Source organism: Lynx rufus, unplaced genomic scaffold (assembly GCF_022079265.1).
Source record: "Lynx rufus isolate CCGP_SWC_20201006 ecotype Redwood Valley unplaced genomic scaffold, mLynRuf1.p SCAF_1, whole genome shotgun sequence".
NCBI lineage: Eukaryota > Metazoa > Chordata > Mammalia > Carnivora > Felidae > Lynx > Lynx rufus.
Window position 1 is genome coordinate 145,594,733 of NW_025814823.1, and position 25,455 is coordinate 145,620,187.

Here is a 25,455-nt window from a genome sequence, read left to right on the forward strand (position 1 = left end):
GAGACTGGACCATCTTTAAGTGTTGCACAAGTAATACAAAAAACCAAAACTTTTTGAGATTGGTTCGAACAGTAAGCTTTTACAGTTTATTAGGATAAAGCTAAATAAACCAGTTACAAGATCACACCATTCGAAGCTAAAGCCAACTGCCTCAACGTAGGATGGATAGAAGCCCTCATTTTACCCATCAGTCTAGAAATTGAGGCCAGGAAAGCAAAAGAGATGGAAACAGTGGTACTCTCAAGTAAGACTTGTAAATATGTTGATGATATGTCAGATGGTACAAAGAAATTATTAATGCAGGTTATTATTAAAATAAACACCTGTTAAGAAACTGCCAAATTCTGAAACAGTTAGAATTCCTAAAGAGAAATGCTGGAAAGAATATCAATTCTCTATAAAGAAATACCAAAAGAAATTACTGGGGGTGAAATATTGAAGGTTGTGAATTCATACTTTGAAACAAATAAGGTATTATGGAAACATGCTTGGGTTTGTATACTGATGGAGTGAGTGCAGGGACAGGAAGATGTAATGGCTGCACACCAAAAGTTGGGAAAATACTGAGCTTCAAATAATACGATATTTTCTTTTCATAGAAGCTCTGTTGTAAAAGTCTGCCTCCATATGAATTTCACATAGTCTGGTGTATTCTAAATGGAGAATACAATATACCTGAAACTGCTTTATTCACATCTGTTTTTAGCTGCATGTGAAGAAATGGGATTGGAATAAGCTTTCCACTGTTTCATACTCTGGGTGGTATATGTCCAAGGAAGAGTTCTGTCAAAAGTTTATGAGCTAGAAGGAGAATTCAGACTTGCTCTATAAACAGTTTTTGTTTGAAGATTTGTTAAAAAGTAGTTATTGGCTTGAAAAAATAGCTTCATTAGCTGAGTGAATAAACCCAATAGAATATTGCCAGAATCTCATGATAATGTCTCCACATGTGCTGATACAATTTATGGAGTTAGTGCAAAAATTTGGCCTCAGAAACGTGGGGTTAAAAACGATTCATTTGTGGCATTTAGTTTGTTGCATGGTTTCAATAGTAAAGAACGATCATTAAGACGAGTAGAGCAACATCTTGCATAGTTAAGGAAAAGCTGCATCATGGATTTAAGTGTATGATTTCAGTTGTATTCACAATTTATTTATGGTATCCTAAGAAATTTTCACATTACACTTGTTGATGAAAGTAAAGGAAGAGTTGTTTGATTTACTGAATGATGACAATTTTGAAGTACAATTTAGCTTTGAATTATCCAAATTCTAGTTAGTGATGAGAAAGGAGTTTCTATCATTTGTCTGTGTAGAGGTGGAAAGTAGCTTGGGGCTGCTGGTAGGGGTGGAGATTGACTAATAATTTTGTAATATAAAGAAAATGTATTTAAGATTTTTTTCACTGAGTTCCTTATAGATACCACCAAATCCCATCAAGTTTACTCCATTATACTGTTCAAATATGAATTTTTATCTGTGTCATGATTTGAAAGGGTTAGGAAGCACTGGACTGAAACCTGTAACAGTCTGGAAAGCTGAGGCAAGAATGTTAACTGTGACAGGTCTCAAATTCAGTCATTAAATGATTTCAGAGAATAGAGTACAAAGCAAAGACTGGGAGAGGGTAAGATTTCAGGAAATACATTTACTAACTGGGCAAGTGTGATGGGGGAGAGCCTGCTGTCTCCTATGTCTTACTGAGGTGGGGAATAAGGACCAGCAGTAGTGGGATGGGTAGGTGGCAAGAAGATGATGAACCAAACTCATCTGGACTAAAGCCAAATAGCTGTTCTGGTGGTCTCTGAATTATGTGGAATAAAGGCTTGGGTAGAGAAATAGGTTTCTTAGCCTTCTATAACTCATTCATGGGGATTGATCAAAACAAGTCAACTTTTGAAGGAGAAACCTACTTTTTGGAAAAAAATACTAGTAATTACTTTGTGTCAGGTTCTATTTTTAGTGTTTTCTATGTATTAATTCAGTTTAATTTTACACTGGCTGGTAATAGTACCATTATGATTCTCATTTTAGAGGTGAGGAAACTAAGGTCGCTCCTGTTCATGGTAGAGCTGGTACATGAACTCAGGCAGTCTGTCTGTAGAATCTCTGTACCTGTCTCTATGCTACACTGCCTCTCAAATCTGTAGTATATCTAACTACCTTTCTCCTCCTAAATTTCCCCCCTTGATCTCAACACAGACTGTTCTCATGTCCTGGACCTTCTCCTGTGGAGGAAGTGGCCTACAGTGGATGCTATACTAGGACTTCCTCTTAACGTTATGACTCAGTTGCTTGTTTGGGGGAAAGTTGATGAATATAGTACAAAATTAAGATGTCATCAGAACATTTACTTTGCAATACCCCATCATTTTATTAAGTAGCTATGCTTTAGAATATGGTGGCCACTAGCTACGTGTGGCAATTCAAATTGAAATTTTAATTAAGTAAAATCAACTCAGATCAAAAACTTGGTTCCCTTAAAGTTGCACAAGCCACACTTTAAGTGGCTACTGCCTACCATTTTGCACAGCACAAGAAAGTTTTCTGTCATCACAGCTGGTTTCATTGGACAGTAGCATTCCTCTTCTCCAGGTCAGCTACATAAGAAGTGAGAGCTCATTTCCTATTGGCTTCTTACTCCTCAGGCTGCCTTACTTCAGTGATTGGCTCCACTGTCTTTCCTCATATTGTAAAAGACAGCGATACCAGAAAATAAAAGATTTTTATGGTCATTAGTTGCTGGTTCATACAAGATATGCTTTCTTAAAACAGTGCTACAATACTGTTGACCTTGCTGACCTTACCTTACTTTGCAAGTATAACAATTACAAACTGTGTTCCAAGAAATCCGTACATGACAGCCTGTCACACTTTGGCTTCTGTTGAACTTGAAGGCATCTTAGCTCTTGTGGCTTAAAAGTGTGCATTACTGTTAATAAGCAAGAGCTCCTATGGGTGTGTAGTTGGATTTTTGAACCCAAATTTAGGATTTAATTATTATTCATACTGAGTATAATCTCATTTTTGCCTGTTGTAATGGAGGTTTTGCTTTGTTTTTAAATTAAATGTGGATTTGATCAGCTGAGAAACCATCATTATTATTATTATACCCAGCTTTGATAAGCATACCTTTGTAGGTTGGCTGAAAAAAGTCATGTCAAACTAATCTCTTGTTTTCTTTTGAGACGGTTACCAGATGGGCAGGATGCTATGGAAGTAGTGAGTTTGACCTCAACCAAATCATTTAGAATGTTTTCAGGGGCTGGCAGTTTGGTGAATAAGGACTGCAAAAATCATATCAAATTTGAAAAACCTATTTAATCTGAGAAAAATAGACTGTTCAAGAAATTCAAAGGACTGTGTTGAGTGAGCAGTGTTGATCAGAATGATAATTTATTGTTATCAGAGGAGGCTATCAAGGTTACTTACAATAAATATAAAGTGTTGTTAGTATGTTCAGGGGAACACATGAAGGTCCCCAGACCTTGGGGCAGCTCTACATAAGCAGGGGTAACTACAGGATATTTTCATTCTTGCAACCACAAAAGTGAAGTGAGCCAAAAAACACAGTGGGAATTAAATGAAGTAGGGTTAAGTTTTCATTAAAGGCTGTGCAGTGCATTCACCACTCCTGGTTGCCCTGGCAACCAGGCTCCCTCGCATGCTAATGACATTATAATGAGAAAAAAAACACATGCAAATGCAGTAAATAGTAATTAGAGGCAGAGCCATACATGGAGTGGTGAGCTCCACCTTGGGAAGGTCTGGGGAAGAACTGGTGAAGGGTTTGTATTGAAGACAAAGAAAGAGGTAATGAAATAAAGACTTTGAGCTATGTATAAAAGGGTTGAGTCTGCACAGAGTATACTCTAACATTTGCCTCCTGCAAGTACCTGTCTTTTCTCCAAGCAGAACTTAGTCAAAATCAGAAGTCATGCAGTTGTACGTCCACATTGTCTTAACAGTTCTATCTGTTGGTATCAATGAATGGAAAGAATCTTTGTTGTATTTGCCTTAGATTTGGAGCAACTGTAGCAACCTGCTGTTTGGAATGCCCTCTCTGCTCACATTGGACAGGACTGGTCCCATCCAAAGTAGTGGAGCCAGAATATGTAGCCAAAAGTCGGTCTTGGTGAAGAGAGAGTCTTAATTCTGTGTTGTTTCAGGTGGGATAAGTAGGACCAACAGAAGACTACATTTGGTTAATATAGAGTATAACTGACTAATAATACATGCCACTGGAAATGTGTCAGAGATGCTGCATGACTGCCTCTCTCAAATGTGATAGATAGGGTTTTTGATTTGCCTGAATGGTTAGACTCAGAGTCTATGAATTTGTGCTCAATTTCATTCTCTTCCCTTTATTTCATTTTATTCAGGCTCTTTTTCTCTGTCTTTTCTATTTTTATTGCCACTGTTGTTTATCTTTTGTTTGTGTATATTTCTTGGAAATGACTAGAAAATGTTAAGTTGCCTGCTTCACATTATCCTAATTCTTTGATTTATCTTATTAGTGTCAGCTGAACCATAAATTATTGAATGAAAATCACCAAAAATAGCCATTAAGATTCATAAATTCCTACTATTTTTTCCTCTTTAAATAAAAAAAGTTAAAAATTTTCACAAGGAGTGCATATCTACTTTTGTAAAAATTTGCATTAGTCTATTATTAACAGTTCAAGTAATATAACATATATATGATAAAGTGTTTTTGGCCACTTCTCACCTTCTCTGCCAACTCCCAGTCCCAAACTTCAGAGAAAACCAGTGTGGAGAGTAAACTTTAAAATCTCTTTCTATGAATTTATATGTGTGGTTATTATATGTAATAATGTACATTATTAAGATATTATTAATATCTAACACTTACTGACTGAATGCCATGTATCAGACACTGATCCTTTTTGTATATTAATTCATTTAATCCTTAGATAACCTCCCCTTGAGGGATTTTATAGAAAGAGGAAGGAAGGCCAAGAAAAGTTAAGAAACTTGTCCAAGGTGACAAGCCAAATTTATATCCCAGGAAGTGTGATTTGGAACTCATGTTTTCTCTCATCACGTTATTCTTCCTATTCTGCAGGTAACACACACATATATGTTTTCTTTTCCCTGTGTCTAGAATCATTTACTCCATATGATTATTCTTCAGGTAGTTTTTTAACTTAATATTCAGAGGTCATTCCATCTCAGTAACTTACTTCTTCCATTTTTTCAAATTATTGCATTTCATTCTCCTGTTCAATGCAAGATAATTTAAGCAGTCCCCTATTGCACCATTAGGTCCAATACACCATAATTTAAACAGTCCCCTATTGATGAGCATTTAATTTGCTATAACAAATGATACTTTAATAAATACCCATGCAGAACAATTTTTATATATACTTATATATCTGTAGAATTAATAGTTCAAAATGGAATTGCTGAATGAGAGAGTGTGCTCACTTTGCATTTTGACAGATACTGCAAAATTAGCACAATTATCACTGTCTTCTTGAAATACTCTTTGCTTAGCATCTGGGACATAAACCTGTCAGTTAACTTCTACCTTGAGACTGTTTCTTCTTGGCTTCCTCTGCTGGTTCTTTCTCATCTATCAACAGCTGAACACTGGAGTGCCCCAGGGCTCATTCTTTGGACTTCTTTTCTTCTCCATTTAGACTCCCTCTCTAGGATATCTTACCCAGCTCCTTGGCTGTAAATCCTATACATTCACTGATATCTCTTAAAAATTGCATTTTTAGTGCCTATCATGTCCCTGAACTTCTGGCTTTTATTTCCAGCAACCTAATTGACATTCCCTTTGAATGTGTACAAGGTATTGCACATTTAATTCATGTTTATTAAAGCTTCTCCCTCTCCACCCCAACCACCTTCTTCTACATACTTCCCTATCTCAATAAATATTAGCTTCCAAATGTTCAGGAGAAGAGCCTGAAGTTACCTTTGACTCCTCTCTTTCTCTTACATCCATGTTTAGTCCTTTAGTAAATCCCAACTCCATCTTCAAAATATATCCATAATCTACCACTTCTCACCACCTTGACTGCACCACGTTAGCCCAGGCTGCATCATTTCTCACCTGGCTTGTTGCAGTGGCTTCCTAATTAATGCCCATTTAGAATCTAGTCTTTAAACAGCAGCTAGAGTGGTCTTGTAAGAATGTGAGTCTGGTCATATAAATCTGTGGCTCGGAACCCTCCAATGACTTTCAGTTTTAGAATAAAATCCAAAGCTTTGTTCATCACTTCCAAGGTCTAATCAGTTCTTACACCCTTTACTCTCTAGTCTCAAGTTCTGTCATTCCCCCACTCTTTCATTCTGCTCCAGCCATACTAATATCCCTGCCATTTACACCATGGGGCCTTGGCACTTCCCATTCCTACTGTCTGTTGTGTTCTTCTCTTAGATAGCTTTATGACTTATTCCCTTATTTTGTTAGATCAGTGCTCACCATATCAGTGAGGAGCTACTACTTGCCTACCTAATGTAAAATAGCATCTTCCTAATCCTATCACTCAATCCCCCTTACCCCTTTTTAAAATTTATTTATTTACTTAATTATTTTTATTTTTTAACAGAAAAAAATTTTTAGTGTATTTATTTATTTATTTATTTAGAGAGAGCACTGGAGCAGGGGAGAGGCAGAGAGAGAGGGAGAGAGAGAATCCCAAGCAGATTCCATGAATCAGAGCAGAGTCTAACGTGGGGTTCAAACTCACAAATTGTGAGATCATGACCTGAGCCGAAATCAAGAGTCAGACACTTAACTGCCTGAGCCACCCAGGCACCCCCTTACTACTTATTTTTAGAGAGAGAAAGCAAGGAAGGGAGAAAGGCAGAGAGAGAGGGAGAGCGAGAATCTCAAGCAGGGGCCTGATCCCACATAGGACTCCTCGGGGGGCTCCATCCCAACCATCAGATCATGACCTGAGCCGAAATCAAGACATGGTCAGTGGTCCAACTGAGACACCCAGGCATCCCTACTCTAATTTACTTTTATTGCACTTAATCCCATCTACTTTACATATTTAGTTATTTGTTATCTCCTCTACCCTGCTCCCTGTTTTCCAGAATGCAAGCTTCATGAGGAAAAGAACCTGTTCACTTTCTGTTCACTACTGTAACCCTGAGGCTTAGTACAATATATTGCATGAAGTAGGGGCTAATAGTATTTGTTGAATGAACAAAAACATGGACAAAATTTCTCTCCAAATATACTGTAGCAATTAATTTTCCTATCAAAAAGTATATGAGTATCCCCATTATCTCCTACTCTATAAAATTAGATATTACTGATCTTTTTAAGTTTTTCATTCTAAAAAGTAAAAAATGATATATTGTTTTAATTTGCATTTTCCTTATTACACTGATGTTGAGCATATTTTTATATGCTTATTGGTCACTGGTATTTCCTCCAGGAATTTTTTGTTTATGTCCTTTGTCTGTTTTACTGTAGGGTTGTTTATCTTTGTAATATCGATTTGTAAGAGTAACTTATATATTATGACTATCAATCCTTCATTTCTTGTATGTATTGCAAATATTTTTTCCTAGACTGCCACTTCTCTTTTAACTTTGTTAATAGTGCCATTTGTCATATAGAAGTTTTAAATTTTTAACAAATCTGCCTTCTTTTGCTTTATGGCTTCTGGGTTGGTGTTTTGCTCAGGAAATCCTTCCTAACTTCAAATTATGAAAATATTCTCTTATATTTTCCTCTAGACCTTTATTATTATTATTTTTTTATATTTAGAGCTTTAATCCATCTGGAATTTATTTTGGAGATTGTGTGAGATAGTAATGTGGTTTACTTTATTTAATGGTGAACCAGATGACTTCATGTTTATTATTGACTCATCCATTCTTCCATCTATGATCCAATTTTTTTCTTATATATTAAATTCCAACATATGAGTCTACTTCTGCACTCCATATTCTAATCCTTGATCTATTTTACTTGTCTGTCACAATAACATAGATTTTAATTATTACTAGTGCTCTTTAGTTGATTTTGATAACTGATAAATATACCATTCATTGTTCTTTTAAAAAAAAATCAACTACCCTGTGCATTTTTTAAACATAAATTTTGGAATCATTTTACAAGTTTCATAAAAACTTGTTGGGATTTTTTTCATGGTCTACAGTAAAGTTGTAGAGTTTTCCTGACATGATACATATATTCCTGGATATTTGACATATTTTTGTTCATATTGGGAATGGTGTATTTTATCTTCATGATTTCAATTGATTACTACTATATTTGTAAAATTATTGGTTTTTAAAATTTTCTTTTAAGTTTAGTTATTTTGAGAGGGAGGGAGGGGGAGAGAGACAGAGAGTGAGAGAGGGAGAGAATAAGTGAGGAGGGGCAGAGAGAGAAAGAGAAAGAGAGAATCCCAAGCAGGCTCCTTGTTGTCAGTGCAAGATCATGACCTAAGCAGGACGCTTAACCAACTGAGCCACCCAGATGCCCCTAAAATTATTGTTTTTATTGTTGATCTTCTTCCTGGACACTCTCTGAAACTCTCTTATTTATTTTTATTACTTTTTCTGTTGATTCTTTAGATTATTTAAGCACACCATGGAACCATCTGCCATTTTATCTTTTCTTTTATAAGAACTTTCTCCAGACAATGAGTTGGGACGCTTGTAGACCTCACCTTGTATATTTCCAATCTCTTAGAGATTACTGTCCTGCACTGCCTGTGTCCCCATATCTGAAAATTCTGGTTTCATGTTTTTTTGTTTAGCTTTCTAGTTGCTTAAGATGGGAGGGTAAATCTAGTCTCCATTCTATAGAACTACTAAAGAAACAGAAGAATGCAAAACTTCTTGAAGGATACTAGTGTGTATTGCCATTATATGAAACATTTAAATTTAATAAACATAGATTTTAACCTAAGATATTATCAGATATATATGATCATCAGTTCAGCTGTTCTGTTTCCAAACCAAGATTGGCAGCAGAGCAGTGAGAGAACATGATTAACTCATGGAAATGAAGAAGAGGTATTAAAGGATGTCTCCCTAAGATTTGTAGCATTGTGGGCTATTGTGTTGGCCCAGCTTTCACATAGCTCTTGCCTTGATACAGAGGCAACAGACTTCCTTCTTCTTCTGAGATTTGCTCATGTCATGCTCTGGGAAGCAGGAGTTCTGATAGAAGATACAGAAGGAGAGGGCATTCAGTAGAAAAGCTTTAAACATGCACAGGCTTGGAATGGAGATGACTATGAGGGCAGAGATTGTGACTCATTCTGGGAAATATGTCAGGAAACTTTTGTTACATTAATAAAAAAGACTGAGAGGATAACATCTTCCCTCTTTTTCTTCCTCTTCCCTCTTTTCTGTCAGTGTGAGTTTGCCACATTCCTGATATTGATCCAATTAGTGGATATTGAATGCTCTTTTTGGCAAGTAGAATGATTTTAGTAAAGTCTTCAATCTCACAGTATTCAGGCCTCATGGATAAAAAGCAGTGATTGTACTAGTACTGTGCAGCCTTCTCTAAAAGCTGTCAGTATCTTCTTCCCTATGATTGGTCAAAACCCTTTTGGTTTTCAGCAGTAGCCGTGAGAATCTGGCTTACTGTGCTCAGGCTGGAACGGCTTCTGAAGTACTAACCATTGACTCTGTCCTACCTTGGCTGTTCTTCTGGGCAAGCTGCCTCTGTGTTCTGTGCAGCAGCTGTGTGACTACCTTTCACTCACCTCTTTCTGCTTTGCTATCTATACTGAGTTGAATAGTGTCCCCCCAAATTCATGTCCACCCAGAACCTGTGCATGTGACTTTATTTGGAAATAGAGTCTTTGCAGTTGTAATCAAGTTAAGATGAGGCCATACTGGATTAGAGTGCTAAGTACATTATGACTGGTGTCCTTATAAGAACAGGGAAATTTGGACATACAGATACAGACACACCAGGGAGAAGACCTCATGAAAACAGAAGCAGAGGTTGGGGTGATGCATCTGCAGGTTGGCAACAATCAAAACCTAGGAAAAGGCAAGGGAGGATTCTCCCCCTAGAGCCTAAAGAGAGAGCATGGCTGGGCCAACACCTTGATTTTGGACGTCAAGCCCCCAGTTTCAGAATGGTGAGAGAATAATACATATCTCTAGTTTTAAGCTACCCATTTTGCAGTACTTTGTATGGCACCTATACAAAAGGAAGACCTTTCTCACTTTCCCTTTCTCTTCCTCCCACCCTCACAGCAGGAGCCTTCTCTGAGTTAAACTGCTTAAGGTCAGGCACATTTTATTTTGTGAGAAACTAGTAAAGTTAACAAATTGTTTGTACTGCTTTGCAAGAATAATGCTTTGAAATCAAAGTGACAACTTGCTACCCTGATAATTTTCTACTGTCAGACTATCACATTTCTTTCAGTTTACTTTTCAGTATAAAATAACTTCAGTACTCTTAATTCTCTTGAATGGTTTGCTTAGAAGAGATAATGTTATAAAACAGAAATTATTTATGAAAGAAATCAGATTTGGAGTAAATTTAAATCTAGAAATCAAGACAGGGAAAGTCAGAACCTGTGTCATTTATATGTTTGTTTTTTATTCTATGATATTAGAAAAGCAATGACAAAACTTTAAGAAGATTTCAACTAGAGTGAACAAAATATGGTAAATCTCTATAAAGTTAAATTGGAAGTAGAAGCAAAGAGAAAAAAAATATTTTTCTGCACCAGGTTTCCCACATCCCCTCTAATCACTTATAGTAGCTGTTGGCCATTCCTTGGGCACAGATAAGCCGGAATGCTCTAGGAGGCAAAACCAAATTGTTTAATATAAAAAGAGTATGAGGCACAGATGGAGGTCCCATATCTATGAACTGAAAATTGAAAACTCCAAATGGCTAAGTTGGAAAACCTGCAAACATTATTAAGAAAACAAAAGAAGAAAAAGAGACTGAAATCCCACAAAATGCTTTATAGTGAAACTTAACATTTTACAGATACCTGTTGAAAGTGTTAATAAGGAAAATGGAACTGATGTGATTTAAAGTTACTTTTTGGTGCTTTGGCTCCAAGAAAGAGAAGGGATTTAGCATCCTTTAAACTGTAATCATTGTCTAAAAACGTGTGTGAAATAAGCAGGCTGTGTAGGTCTGTGTAAACACAGAAATGCATGCTTCCGTCAGATAAGGTCACTAAATTGGTTCAGTAACCTTTTCTGGTCTGACAAGTAGCCGGTTTTCTTTGGCCTTTTTTTTCTTGGGGCCAGTGTGCTTTTCTGTGTTTGACCTGCATTTGGGGAAGGGGAGGGTAGTGTGTTCTCCTGCTCATCTACGAAGTCAGGAATGGACTGGAGGTGAAAAGAGGGGGGACTTGGCAGGTCTGAGAGTCCTGCCAGGAAAAGGGAGCAGAGCTGTTGTTAGAAAACCAACTTCTTGGGGCGCCTGGGTGGCGTAGTCGGTTAAGCGTCCGACTTCAGCCAGGTCACGATCTCGAGGTCCGTGAGTTCGAGCCCCGCGTCGGGCTCTGGGCTGATGGCTCAGAGCCTGGAGCCTGTTTCCGATTCTGTGTCTCCCTCTCTCTGACCCCCCCCCCCATTCATGCTCTGTCTCTCTCTGTCCCAAAAATAAAAATAAACGTTGAAAAAAAAAATTTAAGAAAACCAACTTCTTAGGCAAATGAGCACAGTGACAGGCCTCTCGGTATGTCTTCATTGAATGAAACAAAGAATTGAAGACCCTTAAAATTGGAATTTTAAGTAGCCAAAAAGATGTTTGCCAAAGATATGCTAGAATTCTAGGAAAGAAGTATTGACCTTGTTTTGGTTTACCAACTAGAGGGTTAGTTTAAAAAGGAGAGAAAAACAAAAATTAGTATATGTAAAAACATTTGTGGTTTTTAGAATAATTTTGATTTCAGAGTGGAAGGAAAGTTTAAAACTTTCCTTATTTAGTCTTCCTAGAATAGTGTTTTCTTACATGGGTTGGATCTTTATTTTACTTTATTTGTTATAATTTTTACAAGGAAAAACAGTACCTGGTCATTGTAAAAACTTTTATAATACATAGATATATAAAATACAGAAGAAAATATTTTCTTTCCTCTGTTTCAGATATGTAGTTTGTTTTCTATGTAAATATAAATATATGAATGCACACTTATAATATATTTATGTAAATGGGATCATTGTTCTGTAACTTACTTTTTCCACCTAGTATTATATCATGGCATCTTTTGTTGTGAGTTATTGAACATCTGTGTTATTTTCATAGTTATCCCTTTAACCTTAAATAATGTACGTCTGCTTCCTGATTTCTCATCTTTGGACAATAAAAATTGATTCCTGTTGTGATAGATGAGGAGTTAAATGTGCTTATACTATCTCCCACATTCCTTCCTGTTCTACTTCTGTTTTTTAATTATATTATTATTTTTATATCATCAAGATTTATAATATTTAGATTTTGTTTATTATATTTAATAATAATGTAATTATTTCTCTTTGTCTTGTTTATACATGGATTAGAATTTAAATCTAATAAAAGTATATAGTGAGTGTGCTAATGAGGCAAGATTCACTGCTGAACTAGGTATTGTGATAGAAGGCAGTATAACCCACTGATATGCTGCTGCCTTGGAGAGAATATTTCAGTCAAACTCCTACAGATTATCTTTTCTTTTCATACCTTGGCCTTGCTTAAGAAAGCTCTTTTAATTGGGAAGAATCAGAGAGTCTCCAGTCAAGGGCCTGTGGTCACATGTGTTTTGTTGTTTGATTTCCAGCGAATGAACAAATATGTTCAGTAGGCATTCACACGTTAGGTCAAACAGAAAAAAGCAATAATTATGGGTTGTGTTGTGAAAATGGTGAAGCAAGGGGGTATCAGCCTATATTGGATGGGACCCAGCCAGAATTTTTTTTCCCCCCACAAGGACAGCCCCAGCTTCCTTAGGTGGAGCTGAGGTACATCTCCAATCCTCTGCCCTAGAAAGTTTTGAGGTAAGGGTAGATTATTTAATAAATTACTGTGTTATGTTGAATAAACTCCAAAATACTAAAAGACCAGGGAAAATTAGAGATGTACAAAGCTTTTTTTCAAAGCTGAAATATGTTATATCCTCATTTTTACTTTTGGGTTTTGGTTTCTTGAGTATTTGGTCTTTTGAAATTTTTGGAAATGCATTCCAAATGCATTTGGAAGGTATAATGATATCAGAAATTGGAACCAGAGTTAGTAAGATTGGGTGGGTGTGAGGGGTGGGCACGAGGTGGGGACACATTAACATTTTTAGAATTGTGTTCTGGAGGATTTCTAAATCCTTAACTACTTTCCTACACCAACTTTGGCTTTTTAAAAAATGGACAGGTACTAGTTTAACATCTGATCTACCCAGTATAATCTTTGCTTTCCAGAGGCAGTTTTTACTTTCTTTTTTCACCCCTTAGATTAATCAGCTATGGGCAGCTACTGGTAGTATTGATTTGATCTCTTACAGAAGGAAAGAATAACCACCTGAGATTTGTGGCCTAGGTTTGGCCTGTTACTCAGGGTTCCACTGACCCTGAAGGGACTGTTTGATCAGTGTTGGCAGTGACCTAGAAACTTCTGCATCCCTTAATTCCTCCCCAGCAACCTTGCCATTCTGGGCTGTTAACTTGAGTTTGAGTCCTATGTGCAAGACTACTACAAAGCAGAGCTGAAGTCCTTAGGTAACCACCTTTTTTTTTCTTTTTCTTTTCTTTCCTTTTTTTTTTTTTTTTTAGATAGCAGTGTTTTTCTAGAGACCATTAAAACCTTATTAAAATTCAACAACAGAAGCCCTATAATTATTTGGATAGCTGGATTCCAAAAGGCATAACAGCTCTCTGGGTGGCATAGCCCATGGCAACTTGTGAGAAAGCAGACACAAACATGTTCTGTTAAGAAATCTCTAGATCCCCTTCCAATACACAATCAGAACCACACTAGAAAACTTGTCTCTATAGCTTTCTATACAGCTTCCAAGACATTTTCTCCCTAGAAGTTCAAGATTGGAATTTATTACAGCAGTGTGATAGCCTGGAGACATATGTTCAAAGGACAATCAATGAAGGATTTGTTTAACAATCAATGAAGTATTTGTTACTTATAGGCACAGAAGGCTTTGTACACTAAAAAAGTAAGTTTCTTTCCTAACCCTACTACCCTCTTCACCCACACTTTCAGAGGTCACCACTGATACCAGTGTCTTGGGTGTCCTTCCAGATATATTCAGTACACACAAAAGCGTATGCATTTGTATTTAAACAAATGATGACATAATATACACACACGCATACTGTTCTGCACATTTTTCCCCTTAATGATCTATTTTAGTTATTACTCCATATCACTACTTGTAGAACTTACTCAATTTTTATGGCTACATAACATTCCATTATTTGGATATACCATAATGTTATTTAACTTCACTGATAGGCATTTATGTTATATCTAATTTTATGCTGTTGAAACAATACTTTATACATATCATTCCATGAATTCTGTTTCCTACATGTGCAACTCTATTTGTAAGATGCATTTCTGGGTGGAAGACACGTGCATTATTAATGTGTATAGGTATTGCCAACTTGTTCCTGAGGAGATTATACTAATTTACCCTGCCCTGGCAACATAGGACAGTGTCTACCATTTTATTTATATCTTTATCTACCCGCTATATTTTCATGCTTTTTTTTATCTTTGCCAATCTGATAGGTAAAAAAAATGGTATCACACAGTTTTAATTTGCATTTATCTTATGGGAAACATTAAACCTATTTTTATATGGTTAATATCCCTATGTACTTCCTCTGCAGTGAACTGTTTATATCTTTTACTCATTTGCCTATTGAGTTGCTGGTCTTTTTCTTATTGGTTTATTGGAACTGTCAATACATTGTAGAAATTAAAGCTATTTATATATTGACATAATTAGACCTTTTCTATGATATGGCTGCAAATCTATTTTTCATATTTTGTTGTTTGTCTTTTGACTTTATGGTGTTAAGGTTTTTTTTTCTGTGGAGTGGAAATTATCAATATTTTATTATGACTGTGAAGTTTTTGTCTATTTTTAAAATATCTTTATATATACATATATACATATATATATAAACATACAAATATAAAATCATTTACATATATTTTCTAGTGTTTTCATCTAGCACATTTATGGCATTGTTTTTTCTCATTTAAGTCTTTATTCCTTATTTTGGTATAAAGTGAAGGGCATTCTGTGGAGATAACTTGAGTTTTGACTCTGCGGAGGAAGTGTTCTCTTTTTAATTGGTGTTTGGCTTACAGCACCTGGACACATTCTATTAGTTTCTCTTCTGCAGTGATGGAATGAAGCAACCTGCTTTGTGGCAGATGGGCAGCACGGAGTTCTGATGGCTGAAGTGTAGTTGGATACAGGACAGTGACAGTTTTAAGTTATGAGATTAATGGCAGTTACAGAGGCCTAGGTTAAGGCTGGGCAAATTGCCAGAAAGTAAGGTTTGAGGTAGTAGTAAAGACCACTTAAAAAGCAGTCTCAGCACTGTCACAGCTCAAGATGAGTGTTCGCAGAGGCCAGTTTAGTATATGGAGAGCTCCAAGTGAGCATACTATTCCTAAAGGTTGGAAGTTGTTTGTGGCCATTTCCCTTGAGACAGCTACAGATTACTTGGTTGACTCTGTTCTTAGAGTTCCAAATGGGAACTTGAATGAATTAAGTGAAGTAATTCTCAATCCTGGATGCTGCATTACAGACTACAGGAAAGTTGTGACTGGGAACCCCAGCTAAGGTTGAGAACCATTGTTTAATGTAATCAGTCTGCAATCCCTTTGAATCAGGGATTGCAGTACATGTTGCCTCAGTGCCTCCAAAAGTGCACACAAATTATCTGGGATCCTGTTACATACAGATTCTGATTCAGAAGTTCCTGAGCAAAGCTTGAGATTCTGTGTGTCTAACAAGCTCCCAGATGACAAGGAGGCTCCTGGTTCCCAGATCACCCTTGAATGCTTCAGCTTGTTACTCAGTGTGCAAAGTTTGGGCTTTCACCACTCCACAACAGTCAGTAAGCATGTTTCTACCATGATGCTGATCTCTGGCAGAATTGCTTAGTGTGGTATGGAGAGCACTGGGGTCATATGGCCTTTTTCCAGTTCCAGTGGCTCCCCCAATTAGTTGTAAGACAGATCTCTTAAAAGTACTTAAGTCCTTCACCCTCTAATCTCTAACACGATAGGGTTGAGTTGGATAAACTGCAAGGTTTCCTTTGTTTCTGCCTTCTCCTGTTCTGGTCCAGAGTGTTTTCAGACTCCGTGGAGACAAGGAACCAGTGTTTTATGTGCAAGCAGACTCTGTAGTTAGGACCCTTTCTTCCCCAGGGGCTGGGCCTAGTCTTAACTTTGGATTGCTTAGGGAAAATAAAACTAACACATGTTAAAAAATTAAAGAAAACTTGACATTGAATTGTAAGCTATCATAACTACAGAACGAATGCAAGGAAGCTAGAGTTGAGTGTCTACCAGGAAAGTCAGTTGAGATTTGAGTTAATTATCATTTATTGGGCCAGACAGACTGTAGTACTAGCTCAGAGGGCAGTTCCTCATGCTTTTATGTTTGCTTATCTCTACAAAAGCAACCTTCAACAGTGAAAAGGAGAACATATTTTTCTGCCTTAAAACAGCGTAGGAGAAGGCCTACTTCTGTGAAAGTAAATGTTTGAAAGGAAGCTAATATTCCATAAACTCTTTTTTTTCTATATTTAATTTTTCAAGGCTAATGTTGACTGTTAAGAGATTGATACTGAAAAGAAATTTACCGTATATATAGGCTGTGTCAAAAATCCCATGTATCTCCTTATAGACACCAATAAGTAGTATCAGAAAGTACCCACAATAGAAACAACATCCCTTAAATTACAAGTAATATTAAAAATGACACATCTCTCTATCTTAATTCATTGGATAAGAGATCAGATAATACATTTAGATTTTATAACACAGGTGTATAGGAATTTTTGACTTAACCTCTTGGTGTCAAAGGAGATGTATTTTGCCTTGTATTAGAATTTGCCGTAAGAAGAGGTTGTATGATCAGCCCTCATGAAACAGAATAGTTACCTTCATTTGATGAATCAGATTCAGTACACACAGTTCAGTTCTAACTCTTCTCTGAATGTCTAAAGGGTTTTTTTTGTTCCCTCTATAGCTAGATTATTTTTAAATTGCAGACTGCCAGTACTTTCTGTCTCACAAACACGTATCATTATGGTTTTACTGTATTTGGTAAATCTTTTATATAGTCAACTATTGATTATCTAGTATAATGAGGGTGATCATACAATATAGTAGAAAACCATCTAGTTTAGTCATTCAAGTCAAACTATTTCATGATTTAGGAGCCTCTTTCTGTGGTTATAGGAGGCCCATTCTCAACAGCAGGAAAACTCATCTAGTTTTAACATAATATACACAATATAGGTCATTTTATAGAAAGATTATTTTAGTTGCAAGTGACAGAAAGCCCAATCCAAGTTGGGTGAAGCCAAGGAGGGGCTTTTTGAAGCCGGGTAATTGCAAAATTTGAGGGTAGAACTAACTTTAAGTATGGGTGGTGTAAATAGTGTAATCAGGATCTGGTCTTTCTGCATCTCAAGGCTTTGCTTTCCTCTGCATTGGCTTCATTCTCAGGCTCCATTTAATTACTTGATGGCTGCCAACACTGCCAAGGCTGCCCGTCTTCCTGGTTGAAATCCAGTCGAAAAGAGAATACCGTTCCCCGTCCCCTAACTGAAGTCCTGAACTGTTTTCATTGGCCCTGAGTAGACTGCCCGTCTGAGTTTCTGAGGTCAGCAGGACTGATGTTCCTTATTGGCCAGATCAGAGTTCTTTGATCATTCTCATAGTTGGGAGGCCATGTCCACACTGACAGGGAAGTAGGGAATGCTTCCATAGAAGATAATTGACTACTCTTCCAGAAGATGGGGCAATAAATACCTGATGTAAAAAGCAGCAACAACAACTACACTCACTACATATATCTTTCTCAATTTAAACCAATATTAAATGTCATTTATGTTGTCTAAATATAGAGATTTCAGTGGTAGAAGGACATCGGGGATGTACTTACTTTGTGTTTAGATGATGCAGAACTAGAATTTAAAAAAAATGATTAATTCTACAAAATGTATAACTTGAATGAAATAATAAAAGGTGATTATATTGGATACCTAATAGCTTACTTTACAGGGAAGAATGATATTCAAAATGTTTAACAACCTGTGGCAGTGGTATCAACCAATCATAATAAGTTGGATCCAGCCAATTAGAACTGGTGCTGATCAGGACCAAACAGCAGCATTCTTTTGTGAGTGCTGGTAAAGTGTCAGCCCAGGCAACCGGGGGGCATTGTAAAGGTGCCGCCAGATTTCTCAGAAAATATAGTTCCTGTATTAGTTTCCTAGGGCTACCATAAGAAAGTACTATGAACTGAATGGTTTAAAACAAGTACATTCTCTTATGGTTCTGGAGGTTGGGAGTTGAAAAGCAATATGTCGGCAGGGCAACACTCCCTCTAAAAGTTCTAGAGAAAAATCTTTCCTTGCCTCTTCTTGCTTCTGATGATTGGTGGCAACTGTTGGCATTCTTTGGTTTGTAGTTGCACCACTTCAGTTTGTGCCTGTGTTTTTCTCTGGCCTTCTCCACTGTGTATCTGTGTGTCTGTAACCAAATTTCCCTCTTCTTGTAAGGATGCCAGTTGCATTGGATTCAGGTCTACCCTATTCCAGTATGACCTCCTCTTAACTTTATTACATTTGCATAGACCCTGTTTCCCAAATAAAGTCACATTTACAGGTTCCAGGTGGACATGAATTTAGAAGGGACATTATTCAAACTAGCTCAGGTACCTAAAATCCAATGCTCTTACATTGTTGGCATGACACAAAATTAAAAAAAAAAAAAGCAATATTAAAATGTACTATAAAATTTTTCTTTTCTTATTTTATAGATAAAAACTGGATTTTTGAATCTTAGTAAAAGTATTTAAGTGAATTATGAATTGTTTTAGTTGGAATGCTATTCTGTATTTTAACTGCTGCGTCAGAATCAGTAATCTCATCTTCATTAATTATAACTATTTCTGTTAAAATGTGAATGTTAGTATGATAGTTTGGTGGAGAATTAATAATATTCATTGATATGTAGGTATGTTTGTACATGAGGTGTTAACATTTTTATACAGGACCTTTTTTTTTTTTAATTTTTTTAAATGTTTATTTATTTTTGAGACAGAGAGAGACAGAGCATGAGCAGGGGAGGGGCAGAGAGAGAGGGAGACACAGAATCCGAAGCAGGCTCCAGGCTCTGAGCTGTCAGCACAGAGCCCAAGGCGGGGCTTGAACTCACAGACCGCGAGATCATGACCTGAGCCGAAGTCGGACGCTCAACCGACTGAGCCACCCAGGCGCCCCATATACAGGACCTTATTGAATTCAACCAAATTTTGCTTAAAAAAATGGAACTGACCACAATTAGATAAACATTATCCATTACTGTATTTAAGAGCAAATATAAGAAAGAGGCTAGCAGTACAAATTGGTAAAGGGCTTGGAAGTTCCATCTTCCCCATGGAACATTTGAAAATGGTGGTATTGTCATCAAGGTTTAAAGAATGAATGGCTTTGTAGAAAAGAGTTTAGACTCTGGAGAGCAGAATTGAAACCATTGAGTTAAGGTTAAAGATAAACATTTCAATGCAGTATAATACTTTCTCAATGAACAATGTACTATGTATGAAAATGGAGGCTGTAGTCATGTAAGGGAGTAAAGCGTGGGTTCCTGGAAGTGCTCAGGCAAGTACTGCATAATTATTTCCCTGTGACGTTTAATGGAGATCTTGTCTTAAACAAGAAGTCAAAATGGAAGGTCCCTTCTAACTTCAAGATCTGTTGCAAGTTCTCCTTAAATTTCTCTTTTTATATAGGCCATGAAATCAATATTAATATGTGATGAAATATTTCTTTAAGTTTAAATGCTTTTTAACAGCTGCCAACCAGAAGTTTTGCTCTATGACTTATGTGCTATGGACTGCTTAGGAAGGAGCAGGGAGATCTAAGAGAAGGGGGAAACATCATTAATAAGTGAGAATGGTGGAGGATTAAAACTTCTATTCAATGAGTAGCTACTATGTCCAGGGTTTATTGGATGAATTTCTTTATCCATATTATCTCATTTCTTTGAATGTATTTAGTTTTTTATTGCTCAGTTTGAAACTTATGGAAAACTATAGTGCTTAAAATGATGAATTCTTAAAATAATTGGCATTTTCTTATGTATTCTTTGGTGATGCAACACAGGACTCTTCTGAAGGCTACATGTGCAAAACACACTTTCAAATTAAACCCGAGACTCTGATGTCACATTCGGGAACATCTGCCTGTGTACAGACATGTCTTCCCATTGAGGTAAGTGGTTTAATATGTCTTATTCTCCTTTTCAGTCTTTTTGAAGTATAAAGGAAACAATTTAAATCTTAAACATATATTTGAAAACATTAACTGGCATTGGATCCTGGGCCTGCTGTAAGGCAAAAATTGAATATCATTGGTCAGGAAGTATTTTCTTCTATAATATTGAAAGCAGGAATTGTGGTAGTGTAAAGATCTACTGAGTCCTTACAGACTCTGAGCCTTCACCCTTTTGGTTTCTCTTGGATCTGAAGATCACAGATGACTTCCATTGCCTATTGATTTTTCTCCAGTGAAATCCTCCCAGGACAACACAGACATGTCCCTTAGCTGATTAATACATAGCTGGAGACTTCTTTGCCTAGTCTGCCTTTAACTCTTTTCCCTTTAAAACTCTATGCCTTTTAAACTATGCTGGATCTGGGTCTCATTCCTTAGGGGACTTTAACCTTGACTTAAAAATCTTCCTAAATTAAATTTTAATAAGGTGCTGATGGCTTAGTGGTTTTCTGGGATACTTTCAATTTTATTTTTATCAAAATGCAAATAGCCTTCTTATATTGTTATTGTTAATAAAGAAATTTTTATATATCTATGGCAAAAGTAAACAAGAAATATGTAAAGAGTACAAAAACTGCCATATGTCCTTTAACTGGATGTGGCCACTATTATAATAAATATCTTTCCACAAATTTTCTGTCATACAGACATGTACATACTTTTCTTTTTTTTTCAATGCACAAGTAATATATCATAGACTTCTTTACATGTCAGTAAATGTAGAATTCCATAGTTCTTTAAATGGCTTTATTGCATTTCATCCTTTGGATACACCATAATTTTGTAGAGCCCATTCTGAAGTAAAGTACTTGAATTCTAAAATAGAATTGATGGGGATCTAATTGCCTCAACACAAAGGAAGAAAATACTAATGCTTGGAATTCTGAGCATTCTGGTAAAATGCGAGATTACGATTTTCTTGTGAAGGAAGAAAGAACCATTTCCTAGGACCTGTTAAGTCAGACCCATTTGGCAATCCGGCATTAGACTCCCACCTCTCTTTCCCCACTGCCTGTGTATGACACTGGCCTAGAAGTAACTCTTGCCAATATAATTCAGTTTGCAAGTTATTCTTGAGGGTATTGTGCTTGGTAATAAGCTAAGTGCCCCTGGGTAGGCGCTCAAATCCTGATTACTGCTTCGTAGTTCAAATAACCAACATCGCATTAGGAAGCTTTTCAATTCATTATATATTAACTTAAAAAATGCACACAGAAATGGTGATTTAAAAGATGAATTACCAGTTTATGCCTAACAAGTTGGCAGAGATTTGAAAAGAACTAAAAAGCAGTGTTGACAGTGTGAGGGAACTGACACTTTCTGGTTGATGTTTTAACTTCACAGAGTTTAAAGACGGGCACATACTACGAAAAATCTATTCCAATTCTAGGAATTAACCTCATAAAATAGAAATCTTTTCAACATTTTCTAACAAATTTCAAACATGAAAAGGTTGCAAGAATTTAGCAGTCAACATCCATATACTCCTCACCTAGAGTCTTTCATTGACATTTGCTGTGCTTGCTTTATTACATGCCTGTCCCTCTATTCATCTATCAGTACGTTTTATTTTTTATTTTAATACTTCTACCTCAAAGTAAATTGAAGACAAATATTCATAGAATTATTGGAAATGTACACAGAGATTTAACTGCAAGTACATTCATTTCACCATTATTTATACTAGCAAAAAATGGAAACTGCGGAAATACAGAACAATAATGGATTGGTTAATTATGGCACATCTCTGTGATGGCAGTTGTGATTCAGTAGGCCTGGAATGGGCCTGAGAGTTTGCAGTTCTAAAAAGTTCCCGAATGCTGCTACTGCTGCTTGGCCAGCAATCACATTTTGAGAACCACTGCACTGCTCTATAATAGAATGCCTAGCATATTTGAGATGCTGCGCAGCTGAGATGGTTAGTTGAACTGATGTATGACAGCATCGATATTGCAGTAATCTTGGTGAGATGAGAGATATCTTAGGTTGGGTTCACCAGAAGCAGAGCTTGAGATGGAGGTGCTTATTCACTGATTGGTTAGGGATAACTTTTACAAGGGAGTGAGTGACAGAAGCAGGATAGGACAAGGGATAAAAGCTAAGGAAGAATGTGCTCTCAGCTAGAAACTAGCTTGGGTCTGACCCCATGGGAAGCTCTGGAGCACAAACTACGCCTAGATTTACTTATGCTTTGTGTCATTGGGATGGGTCTTTTTGTACTCTGTGACAATTATTGCCTTGTCGGTCATTCATTGGATGAAGTAGAGGTAGACATAGCTTCCCAAGCAGGGTGTCTCCGGTGTTACTAGGTATTCTGCTTTGTGTTATCAGCCAACAATCAAAACAGCTAAGTGGGGATGGGTACACTGGCCTTAAGGGGAGGTGGGTGGGGCCTCAGCAGTGTCCACTACCAAAGAGTCACCTGAAACCAACAAAATGGGATCTACAGCGAAATATTTATATAAGTTCTGTATTTAGATGAAAGCAGGGAGATGATATTATTTTGGAAAATGTGTTTATTTTTCATAGAAATATGCCATTATGTTAACATGTATTTGAAATGAACTAATACATATAATATTTTTTAATAATGTTAGTGTTAGTTGCTAATACAGTGAATGCCAATAGATACAACTTTCTTTAAAGCTCATTGGGATCTCCAATTAATTTTAAACATGAAAAGGGATCCTGAGACCAAAAAGCTTGAGAACCACTCATCTAGATCAAGGAACTATTACATTATTACATGTGAAGAACACTGATAACTAAAATGTATAATAAATGAATACACAAGTAAGAGTTAAAACAAATAAATCATAAATAGAATTCATCCATGCAGAGAAGCATCTCAGGGGCCACAGGTGAGCTTGCAAAGATTACTATGAGGAGTATCTGGGGCTTTGGAGACATTAAACTGCAAATGAAGGCCTAGGCAAGTTAGTTGTCTTCAGATACCTAGAAGCCTCTTCTGTGGAAGAAAGAGTAAATTTACTCTGCTTCTGAGGATAGAACTAGTTTGTATTTATAAAATATTCTAGATAATTCTCTCTAATGTTTAGTGTTGCCTACAGTGAAATCAGTCAACTTGCAGAGTTGTATACTCCCTCTCCTTTTGTGGAGATATTCAGCAACAGAGTGGATAACCCTCTGTCTGGAATAGTGAGTGGTCATTGACTGAAATGTTGAGATGCTTAAAGCACCAGGCAGATGATGAATGAGTGAAGTGGGTGTATCAAAAGTGGCAGGACTGTGGAGAAGTGGACATGGCATGACTCGTCCAATAGGGGCAGCAGACATACAGCTCCAGGTGGATTTTCAAGACAAGGCAAAGATCTGGATTTTTGTGTGTTGGCTTAATTAAAACAAAAGAAAACAAAACAGAACAAAATTGTGCAGGTCACACAGACTATACCTATGGGCTGCACATGGTCCTCAGGCCACCAGCATGTAACCTAGCCTCTATTATAGAAAGAAGTCCTTTATTGTATAGAAGACTAAGCTAGGGGACTGCTAAGTTCTCTTTAGATTTTAAAGCCCAAAAGTTCCAAATCTGTACATTTCTGATTTAAAAGTTTTTAAAGGAATGACTTTGCTAATAGTTGCTTCAGTTTTGTTTTGTTTTGCTTTTTTTTGGCCATGTATGATGTGGGAAATCTACTCACTTCCTTGTCCTAACCAGAACCAGCATTCTTGATTGTAGAAAGATAGCTGGATTCATGATTTTTATGACTACAAAATTATCTCCAATGGTATGTATACAATCATAGGATTTTAAAAATCAAAGTGAAATATAATGGAATGTATAAGTGAAGTAATTTGAGAAAATCACAATCTATATCCTTTTTGAAATTTTTAAAATGTAATTCAAAATGGTAGTTAAGAGAATGAGAGGGTATACACAATTCTCTGAAATATAATGGCGTGCTGTTTAGAGTTTGCTTTGAGGAGTAGGAATTCTTATAGGTTAGTCATATTAGATAAGACAGTTATTGTTGTGGGTGCCTGGGTGGCTCATTTGGTTGAGCGTCCAACTCTTGATTTCAGCTCAGGTCATGATCTCAAGGTTGTGGGATTGAGCCCTGCTTTGGCTGCACTCTGAGTGTGGAACCTGCTTAAGATTTCTCTCCTTCCTCTGCACATCCTTTGTGCTCTCTCTCTCTTTTTTTTAAAAAAAGGACATTTGTTGTTGAGAGTAGTTAATATGATTTGCTTGTGACATTTCTGAGTTTGTGAAATAACAACAAAGACTTTGGAAATTTTTAAGCAAGGTATTTTCCTTAGCAGTCACCAAAAGAAATCTATTGCCTCAACTTAAAATCTTTGATATAAATGAATTTTTCCTCTTGAAATGGTGTCAGAGATAGGTGTGGAGCATATTTTATTTATTCATTTACTATCTTCATTACTTTAGAGCCTCAGGTTGTACTTTCAGATTACATTTTTTAAAACTATGAAAATGATAGAGTCATAAAGATAGCAATAGCATGCTACTGGAGAAAGGATTTTTGTCCTAGGGCCTTGTAGTTCACTAACTGGGACTTTCCTTAGTCCAGGGCAGGTAGAATATTATAGAAAGCCCTCAACAAAAACAACCTATCATAAATTCCCTGAAGCATAAAGCCGAGAATCAGTAACTGGAGATGATCTCAATTGCCAAAAGAACATATTCAAGAGAATGATGATCTTCTGAGGTAACCAGGTCTTCAAATATACTCATTTGCCCTAAGGATTTTATTAAGTGGCTTCTAGGATGAGTTCTATTTTGTATGTCCAAAATAGACTCCTATGTCATAATGTTGTGTGTATGTGTGTTTAATAATGGAACAAGTGACAAGCAACGGCTCTCAGTATTAACAATTTCTTTGTAAAGCAACTGCTATTTTTAGACTAAAGTATAGACCTGTTGGTAAATGTAACTAATGAGTAATAAGCATGATTACC

General features: G+C 36.6%; 1 protein-coding gene across 1 annotated transcript in view; it reads left to right on the forward strand.

The window, feature by feature from the left end:
* ATG10 (autophagy related 10) overlaps positions 1 to 25,455 on the forward strand; it is a 261,116-nt gene that overhangs the window by 40,919 nt on the left and 194,742 nt on the right. The window contains exon 4 of the mRNA XM_047088644.1: positions 20,344 to 20,451. Within this exon, the coding sequence (XP_046944600.1) occupies positions 20,344 to 20,451 (108 nt within the window). The remainder of the gene's footprint in view (positions 1 to 20,343; positions 20,452 to 25,455) is intronic.